The following is a 16665-nucleotide window of genomic DNA, read 5'->3' as shown; positions in this document are numbered from 1 at the left end:
AATATATACTAATAATAAATATGTAACCGAAAATTTTCTGGTAATTTTCGCTTTTCCAAAAATAATTGGTGTTAACATGTATAATTATTCATCCTGAGACCGAAAATCGCTTTTTTTACATTTTTGTTTGTATGTCTGTATGTCTGTCTGTCTGTCTGGATGTTTGTTACCATATCACGCGATAATGGCTGAACGGATTTCGATGAAAATTGAAATATAAATTAAGTTCGTTGTAAGTTAGATTTTAGGCTATATGACATTCAAAATACTTCTTTTAACGGGGCCTGAATTAAATCGAAATATCTCGCTTATTATTGTTTTTTTGTGAAAAATGTTACATAACAAAAGTTTCTTTAAAAATGATTTCCGATAAGTTTTATTCTATGCAAAATTTGGTAGGTCTGATAGACTTCTAAAATAACAATACAATACGTTTTCACCGCCGCCTCAGATTGTAGCGTTGTTGTTCCTGCAGTAATTCCCATGTGCAAAATATAAAATTTTTGAGTAGGAAAAAAAAAACACATTTATTCATTCCATGGGAATGGTACATAGGAGATCGTGAATTCTTACATTTTCGAAAAAAAGAAATATAATTACATATCGCTGTTTATGCTGTATCACCATTTAAGTTATTTGAAGGGTTCAGAACCATAGTGGGGCAAGCGCAATTTACTGAAGACGTAGAAAACAAGGGTTAAAATTAAGTTATTACCATAATTCAATGGAACCATATAGCAAGTAATATATAGTTTACACATTAAAACTAAATGATGTGTCAATCTTCATTACACTATAGTTGCATGTAATAACAAATAAGAAACATGTAAAAGGAATTGTCATTGCACCAAATGAGTGCTCTCTGGACCAAAATGATCGCAATTTAATTACTTAAATACAATTTCAATTAAGTTACATATTAAACGATTTATCCTTCTAACAAACACGAATGTTCCCTGGATCAAACGTCCTATTTTAATTACGGTGTGTAATTACTTTATATTTATTTCTAACAGGTGCAGCGGAGCGCACGGGTACGGCTAGTAAATAAATAAATAAATTACATTTATAACACTTAAATTTCAATTATATTTGTTATATTATCTGAAAAGTAATAAAATGACAAAGACTTAAACCAACAAGTAAGAAATAAAATATATGGAATGGATTTACCGTCCTTTACGGAGCTTATTTCCGAAGGCATTGTGAGCAAAACATGTCACATAAGCATGGGTCCTATTCTCAATATTTACAGAGTTACGTTTCGTTATTGGAACGCATTGCTATGAACGCGTGATCTTGGTCAGCGTGCAGTCAGCAGGCAGCGCGAGCGCCACGGAAATCAAAGATAGCCGTATCCAGTTACGTAGAGCGACGAGTGCCGTTCACAAGCATGCGGCCAAGTGTAGGCTACTCAAGCGGACGGCGACATTTTTTAAAAATCTGTTGTAAACTCTCCAAGACTGTAAATTAGGATGCAACATTGAATTGAAAATAATTAAGTCGGTGGAAGTGGTGTGATTTGTAGGATAATTATTGTGATAAGTGCGTAAGAATAATGTAATTTTTAGTTAAAATAGAAAAAGACGTCTGTACGAAGCAACTAAGGACTTCACAGCACATTTTTAGCTTCGTAATATTTGCCTATTAAAGAAATGATACTTCTGAATAGTTCATTCTCTATTTGTATTATTCTTTTACCTTCAAACTAAAGAAAAAAGCGTATTTTACAAACAAATTAAATTAGTGTAACTCTGAAAATATCGAGAATAGGAACTATGCTTATATGACATTTGTTGCTCAAAATGTCTTCAGAAATAAGCTCCGTAAAGGACGGTAAATCCTCGTGAATCACTCTGTATAATGAATTATAAGCATTCAAGTTAGATGTGAAGTAATTAAAATAGAATAAACAGTGAAATATAATCGTATTAAATTTAGCAGTGATAAACAGACAGATTATAGAAAAGCAAACTGAGCTGAAGATAAAGGAAATAATTTAAAAGTATTTCCGTTATACACTATCTACCAAAAAGTAACGGGGCACTGTTTTTGCCCCTTTAGAACCTCGTAGTACTACCTCTTGTTGCTATAACAGCAGCCACCCTGTCAGGCATGCTCTCCACTAGATTGTGTAGGATATCCACTGGAATGCGTCGCCATTACTCTTGCAACATGGCACTCAGTTGGACAATGGAAGTTGGCCGCATCTCCCGATACCTCGCCGGTCCAATTCTTCCCAAAGGTGCTCAATGGGAGTGAGATCAGGACTCTGTGCAGGACAGTCCAACCGGTGAACATTATTGTCAGCATACCACTGCATAGTAGCCGCTGAAATATGGGGCCAACTTCCATTGTCCAACTAAGTGCCATGTTGCAAGTGGAATGGCGACGCATTCCAGTAGATATCCTACACAAACTAGTGGAGAGCATGTCTATCAGGATGGCTGCTGTTATAGCAACAAGAGGTGGTACCACGAGCTTCTAAAGGGGCAAAAACAGTGCCCAATTCCTTTTTGGTAGATAGTGTATAATGAATTATAAGCATTCATGCACAATGGTGAAATAACTAAAATAGAATAAACAGTAAAATAAAATCGTATAAAATATAGAATTAATAAACCGAGATATCATAGAAAAGCAAATTGTGTATAATATTGATGACAAACCGAATCTGAGAAAATAAATTATTTTACACTTTGGATTATCCTGATGATGTGATGATAATGGTGATGTGTTTGTGTTTAATGATCAGAGGAACGTCCACTATTCAGATTTTTTGCACTGCAATATTTTGTTTCTTGCTTTACACTTCAGAGGACTGAGAGGAATCTCCCGAGACGCCCTGAAGAAATATCAGTAACCTTAGGAAGATGGCTTGCAGAGATCTATCAATAAAGAACCTGATGGAGAGAAGTAGCTGGCCAGTAATTCTGTCTGAAACTCATTCAGTCTGAGATATGAATCTTTTATGTGCCACTGAGACAACTCACTATAGATTTCCTACCTACTCACACAATAGCATAATATTATTACCTGGCAGGCGTCTACTCCGCCTTCGTTGTACCCGGCGCAGAGCATATTATCCGTGATGCCACCATAAGTATCGTAAGATGTGTTGCACGAATGGGCGCTGACGACAGGGACGGCTACCTGCTTCAAAATGTTGCTCTGAGCGCCGCCTTCCTAGAGTAGGGTTCAAACAAACGATTGACATACAAGAATTGATATCGTATACTCTTTTTATAGCATATTATAATTTTCACACAGATCGTCGGTTATACAATAGGCATATATACGAAGTAGAAGTGAAATAATCCTGCAGATTGAAAGGGACGATAAGGTGCACTTAAATGAACAGAAAACCTATATTACGTTTGGTGATTAAATGCATGGTTAATTAGAAAATTGAGTTGGAAGTTTCAGCAGTCTGGCAACATCGGTGCCTCTTTCTTCTCGTAATATAGATGTAAGAGGTCAACGATCTCAGGTCTGTCGACTTTAGTGAACTACCTCTCAAAACCCTTTCTGGCTGTAATGTTGCAAGCTGGTCGCGTCTGACAGTTTCTTCAAATTAGTGGTTTTTAAATTAATTTGATACGAAAACTGTCCACGCTACTGAAATCTTTTATTAGATTTGCTATCGATATACACACAAATCACAATCCTACTCGCAATAAGAATGTATTAAACATTTGGAAAAAAAAAAAATTCTGAGAAAACTATACACTTTCCACCAATACGGTATTACACTTTTTTGTTACATACAATATGAGCTATTCGCTCTGAAAATCTGGTTATTTTACTTCAACCCCGTATTGCTTTATTGAAAAGCAGCCTGTTAAATATACATGCTGTCATTATAGAGAAGGTAAAATTTGTTTCAATAAAAAAAAAGAAACCAAAAACAGGAACAATTGCATTGAAAGTACTGAGGACTATGTTGAAAAGTGTCGAAGTGTTTGTCGTCTTAATGTACATATTCAATTAATAGAACAATTATTAATGTTACTCTCAATTGTGTGTCTATATATATATGTTCAGCAAAACAATTTTGCACTCCTGAACAAACGAAAGAAACGAGAGGCCAAGACTGGATACAGTACAAAGAGAATAAGAAAGAATAATTGGAGAGGACGTTATGAAAGGAGATAAGGAAAGCGCAGATATAGTAACTATGTAGAAATATATGAAAAGGAACAAAACAAAAGACCGAGATTATAAGAGAAAGTTAATAAAAAGTACAAGAGGGTGCTGCAGAAGGAAAAGTAAAAGAAGAAGAAAATAGAAGACTACAGTAGGAAGAGCACGAGATGGAGAAGGGGAAAGTAAATGAAAAAGGGAAGAAGGGCACTGCGAAGAAGTAATGAAAGAAGGAAAAGAAATATAGCAGAAGGTACAAATCGAGGTGAAGGAGAGAAAGTAAGTGAAACGAAATAGGGCGCTGAAGGAGAAGAAGAATATGGAAGTGGAAGATTGCAGAAGATACAGGTCGAGATTAAGAAGAGAAAGAAAATTAAAAGAATGAAAATAGGGTGGTGCAGAGGAAGTAAAAGAAAATGAAGACAGTGGAAGATAACAGGACATGCAGATCGATATTGATAAGGAAAAGAAAATTAAAGTAATGAAAATAGGACGCTGCAGGGGGAGAAGTAAAAAAAAATGAGAAGGTAGTGCAAGATAGCTGAAGGTATAGATAGAGATTAATAACGGGAAGGAAATGAAAATAATGAAAATAGGGCGCTGCAGGAGGAGAAGTAAAAGAATGAGAAAGTAGTGCAAGATAGCAGAAGGTACAGATCGAGATTAATAAGAGAAAGGAAATGAAAATAATGAAAATAGGGCGCTGTAGGAGGAAAACTAAAAGAATGAGAAGGTAGTGCAAGATAGCAGAATGTACAGATCAAGATTAATAAGAGAAAGGAAATGAAAATAATGAAAATAGGGCGCTGTAGGAGGAAAAGTAAAAGAATGAGAAGGTAGTGCAAGATAGCAGAAGGTAAAGATCAAGATTAGTAAGAGAAAGGAAATGAAAATAATGAAAATAGGGCGCTGTAGGAGGAAAAGTAAAAGAATGAGAGGGTAGTGCAAGATAGCTGAAGGTACAGATCGAGATTAATAAGAAAAAGGAAATGATATTAATGAAAATAGGGCGCTGCAGGAAGAGAAGTAAAAGAATGAGAAGGTAGTGCAACATAGCACAAGGTACAGATCAAGATTAATAAGAGAAAGGAAATGAAAATAATTAAAATAGGACGCTGCAGGAAGAGAAGTATAAGAATGAGAAGGTAGTGCAAGATAGCAGAAGTACAGATTGAGATTAATAAGAGAAAGGAAATGAAAATAGTGAAAATAGGGCGCTGCAGCAAGAGAAGTAAAAGAATGAGAAGGTAATGCAAGATAGCAGAAGGTACAGGTCGTGATTAATAAGACAAAGGAAATGAAAATAGTGAAAATAGGGCGCTGGAGGAAGAGAAGTAAAGGAATGAGAAGATAGTGCAAGATAGCAGAAGGTGCAGATCGAGATTAATAAGAGAAAGGAAATAAAAATAGTGAAAATAGGGCGCTGCAGGAAGAGAAGTAAAAGAATGAGAAGATAGTACAAGATAGCAGAAGGTACAGATAGAGATTAATAAGAGAAATGAAATGAAAATAGTGAAAATAGGGCGCTGGAGGAAGAGAAGTAAAAGAATGAGAAGGTAGTGCAAGATAGCAGAAGGTACAGATCGAGATTAATAAGAGAAAGGAAATGGAAACAGTGAAAGTAGGGCGCTGTAGGAGGAGAAGAAAAAGAATGAGAAGGTAGTGCAAGATAGCAGAAGGTACAGATCGAGATTAATAAGAGAAAGGAATTGAAAATAGTAAAAATAGGGCGCTGGAGGAAGACAAGTAAAGGAATGAGAAGGTAGTGCAAGATAGCGGAAGGTAAAGATCGAGATTAATAAGAGAAAGGAAATGAAAATAGTGAAAATAGGGCGCTGCAGAAAGAGAAGTAAAAAAATGAGAAGGTAGTGCCAGATAGCTGAAAGTACAGATCGAGATTAATAACAGAAAGGAAATGAAAACAGTGAAAGTAGGGCGCTGCAGGAGGAGAAGAAAAAGAATGAGAAGGTAGTGCAAGAATGCAGAAGATACATTTCGAGATTAATCAGAGAAATGAAATGAAAATAATGAAAATAGGGTGCTGGAGGAAGAGAAGTAAAGGAATGAGAAGGTAGTGCAAGATAGCAGAAAGTACAGATCGTTATTAATAAGAGAAAGGAAATGAAAATAATGAAAATAGGGAGCTGGAGGAAGAGAAGTAAAAGAATGAGGAGGTAGTGCAAGATAGCAGAAGGTACAGATGGAGATTAATAAGAGAAAGGAAATGAAAATAATTAAAATAGGGCGCTGCAGGAAGGGAAGTATAAGAATGAGTAGGTAGTGCAAGATAGCAGAAGGTACAGATAGAGATTAATAAGAGAAAGGAAATGAAAATAATGAAATTAGGGAGCTGGAGGAAGAGAAGTAAAAGAATGAGAAGGTAGTGCAAGATAGCAGAAGGTACAGATAGAGATTAATAAGAGAAAGGAAATGAAAATAATTAAAATAGGCGCTACAGGAAGAGAAGTAAAAGAATGTGAAGGTAGTGCAAGATAGCAGAAGGTACAGATAGATATTAATCAGAGAAAGGAAATGAAAATAATGAAAATAGGCCGCTGCAGGAAGACAAGTAAAAGAAAGAAGGTAGTGCAAGATAGCAGAAGGTACAGATAGAGATTAAGAAGGTAAATTAAAAAAAATAATGAAAATAGGGCGCTGTAAGAGGAGAAGTAAAAGAATGTGAAGGTAGTGCAAGATAGCAGAGGGTACAGATCGAGATTAGTAAGGGAAAGGAAATGAAAATAGGGCGCTGCAAGAGGAGAAGTAAAAAAATGAGAAGGTAGTAGAAGATAGCAGAAGGTGCAGATCGAGATTAAGGAGTGAAAGAAAATAAAAATAATTGATATTGAGTGATACGTGAGAGAAGTAAAAGAGGACGAGGCAGTGGACAGTACAGTTAGAGATTAAGGAGGTGAAGGAAATGAAAATGAAGAAATAGAAGTGAAAGAAGAAGAGGGTAGTTGGAGATAAAATGTGGCACAGATCGAGTTTAAGAATGGAAAAGGGAAGGAAGAAAATGGAAAAAGGTGCTGTAGGTGGATATTATTGGAAGAAGGAAATGAAAAATGGGACGTAACGGGGGTATTGAGATGAATTCAAGAAGAAGACGAGATTTTAGAGAGTATAAAGTGAATGGGAAGGAGTGAAACAACAACGGTAGAGGTACATGACGCAAGGTCAGATGAAAAACGGAATACAACAAGAACAAAATGAGGCCGAAAAGAAGTAAAGTGGAAGACAAAGTTACTCGTAGAAATAAAAGTTAGTAAAGGAGTTGGCGACTGAATAAAATTCATTCATTCATAATTTTCAGCCCAAGGGCAGGTACTGCAAACTCAGTATTACTCAATCTTCCACCTTTTCTTAGTCTCCGCACACGATCCACATAATTATCTTCATGTTGTCTATCATCCGATATGTTATTGGACTTTGTAAATAGAGTCGGCTAAGCTTTGAAATTTTAGATGAAATAGAAACTACTAGGAACACTTCCCAGATCTATGGAAAACATAATGTAAATATACATTATCTGCCTAACTATTAATAAATACTTTACTGTGAGCACTTACTGATAGCCTAGAATTCAGTTTTCAGCATTTCTATGGGAGGATGATTTTTTTTTTTCTACGAATCATTTATATGAGTTCGAAACAATGTGTGGCGGTGTTATAAGAATTTTCGAAGATATATTAAACACACTACAATGAAATCTCTATGTCTTACTCGGATTAGTTTCCGAACTTGAGATAATCTGAATACGTCTTCTGTAACATCCGTGACTCTATTTAATTTGGATAATTGTACTGCAATTTATTCCTTTTCTTCAGAAATTACGGATTGAATCATTAAGTGTCCTAGGCATTTACCATATAATGGCAGATACTATTATTCTTCAATTTCAAATAAAAACCATTACTGATAATTGTGTGTGAGTAATTTGAAATTGTGAAACTGTCATTTTTAAGTTTTGACAGAATCACTCAATTTTTCGTTTGAGAATATTTATCTGGAAAAAACTTGAATGAACTTTGTCCTAGATGTAAAAAGAGATATTTGAAGTACAGCCATACCGAGATTGTGCCCCAGCCGAGGACAGTAGCACTCGTCCCATCCGACACGTCGCTTTCCTGCAGAGAGATGCTCTGTACGTTGGTTCCGAATATGACGCCCGTGCTCAAGCGGACGAGTGCGATGTCATTGTCCATAGTGTTGAGGTCGAAGAACTCGTGCCTGTAGATCTTCGAAACCTGATACACATTCCCGCCTGAAGAGCTGTACGTGGAACCCACTCTGACCAAGTACTCCCTGGCGTTAGGGCTGCAGTCAGATTTAAAATGTGTAGTATAGTGAGAAATGCACATAGTTAAGTTATGGAATTGAATTTACGGGAGGGAGGCACTATGGTTCAGCTCTGCGTCCTGTTACGATCTATTGCGCTAACCCTCAAGCTAGGCACATTCCCAATCCCACACCGGATGACTATACTAAGGTTCGCTGCGTACCGAGGTTTCGAGCAGGCAACCCCACTCGTCCGTAGGCCAGCTCCTTCCGTGCGTCGCCAGCAGCGATCGGGGAATGCTATGGAATGATGACATGGTGACGAAATGATGTAGATTCCTAATATGGGTAAAACGGGAGAACCCCGAGAAAAACCCCAAGTGGAACCATGTCCACCACAATGTTACTGGATTCTTACATTGAAAAATCCCAGGCCTGACGGGATTCGAACCGGCGCCGTCTACGTGACAAGCCCGAGGTCTGGCCACTCAGTGGGAATAGTTAAGCTAAACAACTCACTCACTCACTCACTCACTCACTCACTCACTCACTCACTCACTCACTCACTCACTCACTCACTCTCATGATTGCAGCATCAGCTTGCAAAAGACATACTTACTAAGAAATAAGTAATAAATTAACAAACACGATATGTATTAGATCAGGGCCTGGCAACTGGAGCAAATATGAGCAATGAGCAGTAAAGACGCTAATGAGTAGGGCTAGGATTTTGATGACCTATAAATCATGAAAAAAGTATCCTAAAACAATGCATTTATGACCAGGAAATCTTTCAAAAATGCCGTTAAAAATGCCCTAAAACTGATCTTACATAATTGGCTTATTAGGAAAAGAGGTTTTGTACTGTTTAATATTTAGACTAGTACTAAGCAAATTAAATTTTACATAATTTTTTTCTAAGTACTACACTTTAATTAATTATTTTACTTGATGTAGTTTATATGTATGATCGTTCACCTCTGCTTCGGCATGTGGACGTGAGGTCAACAGACAGCTGGTCGGTCTTGGCCCTTCATGGGCTGTAGCGCCATGGATTTACTTCACTTTTAGCTTCCATGTAGTCACCAACAAGGCCACTCTTATCCGGAATTAGCAGGTGTAGAGGAGTCTATATTGAAGGGGTGGTTGGACTGATCCATTACATTGGGTGTACTACGTTTAAATGGCAATTTTTGTGTAGAAAAACGATTAAAATATCATACAAAATAATGAGTATTAATGGACAAAATATGTAAAGGAAATATGAAAGGAAGTAAACATTATTTTACATTAATAATGGGGATTTATGGCCAAAATTAAATGAAAATGCCAAAAAAAAAGACCGAATAAAACAAAAAGATGCTCTTATGAGTTGAAACAGGCAAAAAATGCAAAAAAATTTCCTAATAAATATGTCTTAAAACACTTTTTTTTTTTTTTTTACAGTCTGCATGCTCCATTACTTACTTTCGTACTTACTTACTGGCTTTTAAGGAACCCGGATGTGCATTGCCGCCCTCACATAAGCCCGCCATTGGTCCCTATCCTGAGCAAAATTAATCCATTCTCTATCATCATATCCCACCTCCCTCAAATCCATTTTAATATTATCTTCCCATCTACGTCTCGGCCTCCCTAAAGATCTTTTTCCCTCCGGCCTCCCAACTAACACTCTATATGCATTTCTGGATTCGCCCATACGTGCTACATGCCCTGCCCATCTCAAACGTCTGGATTTAATGTTCCTAATAATGTCAGGTGAAGAATACAATGCGTGCAGTTCTGTCTTGTGTAACTTTCTCCATTCTCCTGTAACTTCATACCTCTTAGCCCCAAATATTTTCCTAAGAATCTTATTCTCAAACACCCGTAGTCTCTGTTCCTCTCTCAAAGTGAGAGTCCAAGTTTCACAACCATACAGAACAACCGGTAATATAACTGTTTTATAAATTCTAACTTTCAGATTTTTCGACAGGAGACTGGATGATAAAAGTTTCTCAACCGAATAATAACAGGCATTTCCCATATTTATTCCGTGTTTAATTTCCTCCCGATTATCATTTATATTTGTTACTGTTGCTCCCAGATATTTGAACTTCTCCACCTCTTCAAAAGATAAATTTCGAATTTTTATATTTCCATTTCGTACAACATTCTGGTCACGAGACATAATCATATACTTTGTCTTTGTCTTTTCGGGATTTACTTGCTTCCAGTATAATTCCCGTGTTTTCCCTAATCGTTTGTGGATTTTCTCCTAACATATTCACATCATCCGCATAGACAAGCAGCTGATGTAACCCGTTCAATTCCAAACCCTCTCTGTTATCTTGGACTTTCCTAATGACATACTCTAGAGCTAAGTTAAAAAGTAAAGGTGGTAGTGCATCTCCTTGTTTTAGCCCACTGTGAATTGGAAACGCATCTGACAGAAACTGACCTATACGAACTCTGCCGTACGTTTGACTGAGACACATTTTAATTAATCGAACTAGTTTCTTGGGAATACTAAATTCAATAAGAATATCATATAAAACTTCTCTCTTAAACGAGTCATATGCCTTTTTGAAATCTATGAATAACTGATGCACTGTACCCTTATACTCCCATTTTTTCTCCATTATCTGTCGAATACAAAATATCTGGTCAATAGTTGATCTATTACGCCTAAAACCACATTGATGATCCCCAATAATTTCATCTACATATGGAGTTAATCTTCTCAAAAGAATATTGGACAAAATTTTGTACGACGTCAACAAAAGTGATATTCCTCGAAAGTTACTATAGTTAGTCTTGTCCCCCTTCTTAAAGATAGGTACGATAATGGACTCCTTCCATTGTTCTGGTACAATTTCCTTTTCCCAAATAGCAAGTACAAGCTTATAAATTTCGTTAGATAATGCCCTTCCACCCTCTTGTATTAATTCTGCTGGAATTTGATCGATACCTGGAGACTTATAATTTTTCAGATTTTCTATCGCAATTTCGACTTCAGAAAGTGTGGGTTCGGGTATAAATGGTTCAGCAGTTTATGCTCCATTACTGTGGAGTAATACTACATTCATTGGTTTACCTTAAACTATGTTTATATAATTACTTTAGATTGTTTTAAGAGTTACTTCATAAGCAATATAGATGGATGAATTTTGTACTTTTATTTCATTGTAATTTGTCAAACTGTATATTGTTAGTAAATTTGATCAAGTTCTTATGGTATATTTGCACTAGTTTGTCTTTATTCACTGGCCAGTTTTCAGTCTTTATAACTGCCGCTTTCAGAATGTCTCTTTCTCTCTCAAGTAATTTACAATTGTATAACAAATGATCTATCGTTTATTCGTCATTGTAGCATAGACATAATGGACTATCTATAATTTTATATTTATGTAGATAAGATAAACACTCAGTTTATCACATACCATGTAAATACTACAGCAGCTATGTTTCTGGCTTATTAGAAAAAAGATACATTTTCATCAAAATCCTAGCCCTACTAATGAGCAACTGAGAGCGCGGTGTTGGCTCTGTTATGTGGTCAGAGGTGGATGAATACATTTGTCTGCAATGTGGTAGTACTTTGAAATTAAACGTGATGCGATCCATTGTTCCAAATTCTTGACATGATATGATGTGATGATATGATAGCATATGATATATTTCGTCACAGCACTTCTTTACATGCAATGGTGTACCACACATTTCTCGTATTCGGTGCCACCATTAACACTTTACAATAACATTATTAGCAGTACACGTCTACACCCTACTCCAATTTACACTATGTACAGTAGTGGCAAAGAAAAACGGACCGACCCTTGTAGCTGATACAAAAGAATCCTGTGCTGTGTATTGTGGCAAACTGTGGTAATTTCAATATGGGTAGTGAAGCCAGAGGTATGTACTGCTATTTAATGTAAAAATACCCAATTATCTTTGCCGAATAGAGGTATAAATGTAATATTAATGCTAGATCGAAATAAAACTCTCAAAGTTTTTTCGTCTGTAAGTTTGAGGCACTGAAGGAAACAAGACGGTAAGAATCGAACAAATGCAATAAATTTCATTGTTACAATTAATTATAATAGATGGATGTGTTTTGTGACTAGCAAAATTTGAATCTATGTCTCTGGAATGAGCTACAAGGGTCGGTCCGGTTTTTTCTGCCACTACTGTACCTTTCTATTTCTCGGTCTAATCTCCCCTTCAATATGTCTCCTCCATTTCATTTGCTATTCTCTATTTGTTCGTTAATTCTAATTATACATAATATTATACACTACTTTCCATTCCCTTTTTTCTCTCTCTCTAACTAATATTCACTAAAATCTCAATTTCACTTTTTATATAAATTATCATATTGTATTATTGTTCTATTTGTTCTTTGAACTTTTCTCCTACCTTACTCTTATATTCCTTTATCGTTCCAATGTTCAAATGTTAGTACTAATTTTATGCTGACACTTGTTCACTTCTATTAACCCTTTCTCTCTATTATGTTCACTCTTTCCTATTTGTGCTCACTTTCACTTTCTCACTATTCCACTTACACTTAATTCTTTCTCAGTATTCCCACTTCCTATAAATACTTATATTTTATCCCTACGCATCTGATTATACACTTGCTCGCTCCCCTATACTTCTCGATGTTTTTCCAGTTCCACTTTACTTCCACGTTTTGATCACATCCCCACATTTTTTAATCACATCTAATACCTCTGACTCTATAATATTCTTATCCTCAGCTGCCTCAGGTTTTGATTTTTTTTTTACTGTTCGTCTCTGCCTTATTTCTATCTCTGTCTTTCTATTTACTTCTTCTTTTCTTTCAATTTAATTATCTTTAACACTCACTGAATCTACAAATGGGTTAACTACGCTCGTATTGATTTGAATGGTTTCTTCTATTCCCTCCCCCCACACTTTCACTTTCATATAATAGATTTCCACTTATACTCGCATCCTTATTCTTTTCCCTACTTTCTTCCCTATCACTTCCCGACTCCTGGTTTCTTTTTTTATCCCCACTAACCTTTTTTTAGCGTCCGTGTTCCTTATTCCATTATTGTCCGCATTTCTTCTAGAATGCGCTATTCTTAATGTTGTAATTATATGAAATATTTCATTTCAATCACATTTAAAGTCCATTAAATGTTGAAGGAGTGAATATGATTCCTATTACATCCATGCGCGATAGATATATGTAGTTTGTAATTCACCTTTGCACAGCTGTTTTACACTGGAGAACTGGCAGTAGTGTCGCAGTCTAGTATACAGGCCTACAGTCATGAAGCTCAATACGTAGTAAATATGCATCCATAGATAGTTGCTCACCACTAGGATCACTACTATCGCCCCATTACAGACAATGAGAAACAGTACCGGCACCCTCTATTGTTCCTAGCACCTTCAAAACTCAAGCTTCGTGACTATATACTAGACTGTGGTAGTATCTCGTGAGCAAGAACCGCTTTCCGCTGCTCCACGGAGAGTTCAGTTGCCCGGCCCTGCATTATATAATCTCAAAAGTTTTTCCTACTCGTATAACTGTGCTTCAGTCAAGTCACATGGATCTAATAGTCGCCAGTTAGACTCATTTATAATTTGGTGAGGTGACGGCAGACTGTGGACTTAGAAACACCAAGGCTTGCCGCAACTCACTGCTGTTTACGAGTGTTTCCCCCCCCCCCCCAGTTTGGTGCATATAGTTTCATTCTTTAGAATAGGTGATATTGCTGAGAGAAGTTAATTTTCAAGATCTCCATCATCACAATTTATTCAGCTTCTGAAGCTGCAATCATTTTTTTTGTCCACACCTGTGGAGTAATGGCCAGCGCGTCTGGCCGCGAAACCAGGTGTCACGGGTTCGAATCCCGGTCAGGGCAAGTTACCTGCTTGAGGTTTTTTCCGGTGTTTTCCCTCAACCCAATACGAGCAAATGCTGGGTAACTTTCGGTGCTAGACCCCGGACTCATTTCACCGGCATTATCACCTTCATATCATTCAGACGCTAAATAACCTAGATGTTGATACAGCGTCGTAAAATAACCCAATAAAATGAAAAAAAAAAACTGTTTTTTTTTTCAAAAGAGATCCAGAAGCACTTGAATTGAAATTATCTGTTTGTCATCGCACATTTTGAATAACAAACTAAATATAATATTATATACTGTATACCAAAAATAGATAACACAGTCAAATACTTTATGACATATATATCAAAAGAATACCAACAACACATAGGCCTAAGTATAAACAAATCGCCGTTGCCTAGTCATTAAAAGACAAATGAAGAGGTGAATTGTAAACTGGCCTAAGTCAAAATGATAATTTATGGAAAAAATGATAGAAAGTGATAAAACGCTCCTGGTGCTTACATTTTTTTTAACGGATCTAAGTCTAAGGATTTATATGGGCTTGAAAATGATAAATGTATGTATGTATCAAACACCTACCCACTTCACTTTACGTGATTCGGATTCCGCATATATTGCGGATAGATGGCAGAACTGTGACCCATTTTTCTAGTTGTACACCACTTCGGCGGGCCACACTGTACATGATGTGTATCTGTGGGAGTTATTTCGTGTACTAGGGTGAGTGTATGTATAAGTGTTCGTGTAAGTATGGTGTCTTGAATGAGTGATGATGAAGATGAGGAAGGGAGAAGGGGAAGCCCGGTGCCGGCACGTAGCCTACGCCTGTCGAATAGCACCAAGGGAGCCGCCAGGCTTAACGTCCCCGTCCGACGGACGAATCACTATCAACAGTGACATGTGCCTTCTCTTCATATGCACTGGGGAAGGATTTGGGATTTAACCCAAGCATATTGATCCACAATCTATAGTCGTGTCGCTGTTATTTCCGGTGTGACTCCTTCTCTTTGCTTACATCTTAGGAAGTGAAGGCTTTATAAAGTCTAGGTAGGTAGTATCGTTCGCCATTTTTGTTCTTTCGTTGCCGAGCTACCAGATGAGGAATCTATTTGCCGTACCGTTAAACATTATCATGTCGTAGCTCCTATGATAATAAATCAAACGCACTGTAATTGAGCAAATAATTGAGTGAAAAATAACGTCCTCGTGTGTTTTCTGCGAACGCCAACGAAAGAGCCAAAATGGTGGGCGATTATATTAAGTATTTATCGAGCCTTAGAAAATGCATTACATCATCAGTAGCGAATGACAAGACGCACACGTTTAAATGTAGCCGACCTGCAACGTGATTGGCTGCCGGAAATAGGAGCGACGAGACTATAGTGATTAGAAGTTAAGCACCGCCATCTTCCCTAGTCCCGAGGTAGAAATTTTACATGAACATTTCTGACCACGCCGGACTCGAACCCGGGCCGGCTAGTTCTAGAGGCAGACACTCTACCACAGAGCTAACTCGGCGGACTTGAAAAGGATAAATTAAAAATAAATAAAGCAAATTAAAATGTAAAAACAAGTGGCTTAGGACACTTTGGAATCCACCTCTTCAAATATGTAGGACGGTTTTAGGAGAATATTTTGGGACCATATAGTGCAAAGTAGTCACATTTTAAACAGTATTGCTACTTATAAATAATTAAGAATTTATTTAAACTGCAAAGAATATCCAGGTGATAAAGTGAAAATGAAGGAATAACGAAACTGTTAGGAAATGAGAATATCAAGAGCAACCGACGATTCCGAAGAAAGTCTACCCCGAATACGAGTATGTTGTGCCAGTCACAATTTGTCAAGAAACATCCCAAAAATAGAACGCTATTTCATTTTGTGACATATCGTACATGATCCTAAATCCAATATTAATCAACAAAAAATTATATACGGGTACTCACATAGAAATGCAGCTGGCTGCAGTTACCAGCCACTCGGAATTGATGATTGTAGCGCCACAAATATGCTCAGTACCCTTGTGAAGGGACGCCTGGAAAATACATTTCATATGAAATTAAAGAAATAGAGTTTCGAGAAAACTATGTAAGTGAGAACGACAAATTTTACCATTTCATTTGTCTGTACTTTAATTTGGATTAAATTAATTATTGTTAGTTATAACGAAACTATTGTGACAGTTAATTTTGCTCTGCAATTGTTGGTTCTTTATTTTTAACTTTTTGTTTTTACATGGCCTGATTTATTACTCAGAAAAGTATAATTTTACTCTTTAAACGTCCGTATATCAAGAGTTATGGTCTTGAATGTAAATAAAGAATATTTTCATTGGAAGGGATATTCTGCTCTTTTATTTAATTAT

At 36.6% G+C, this 16665-nt stretch overlaps 1 protein-coding gene across 1 annotated transcript in view; it reads right to left on the bottom strand.

The window, feature by feature from the left end:
- LOC138701894 (trypsin alpha-like) overlaps positions 1-16665 on the bottom strand; it is a 31919-nt gene that overhangs the window by 2319 nt on the left and 12935 nt on the right. The window contains exons 3-5 of the mRNA XM_069829253.1: positions 16247-16335; positions 8214-8460; positions 3037-3186 (exon numbers count right to left, since the gene is read on the bottom strand). Of these exons, the coding sequence (XP_069685354.1) occupies positions 3037-3186; positions 8214-8460; positions 16247-16335 (486 nt within the window). The remainder of the gene's footprint in view (positions 1-3036; positions 3187-8213; positions 8461-16246; positions 16336-16665) is intronic.

This window comes from Periplaneta americana, chromosome 1 (genome assembly GCF_040183065.1).
Source record: "Periplaneta americana isolate PAMFEO1 chromosome 1, P.americana_PAMFEO1_priV1, whole genome shotgun sequence".
Lineage (NCBI taxonomy): Eukaryota > Metazoa > Arthropoda > Insecta > Blattodea > Blattidae > Periplaneta > Periplaneta americana.
This window is presented reverse-complemented; position numbering and strand designations above follow the sequence as displayed.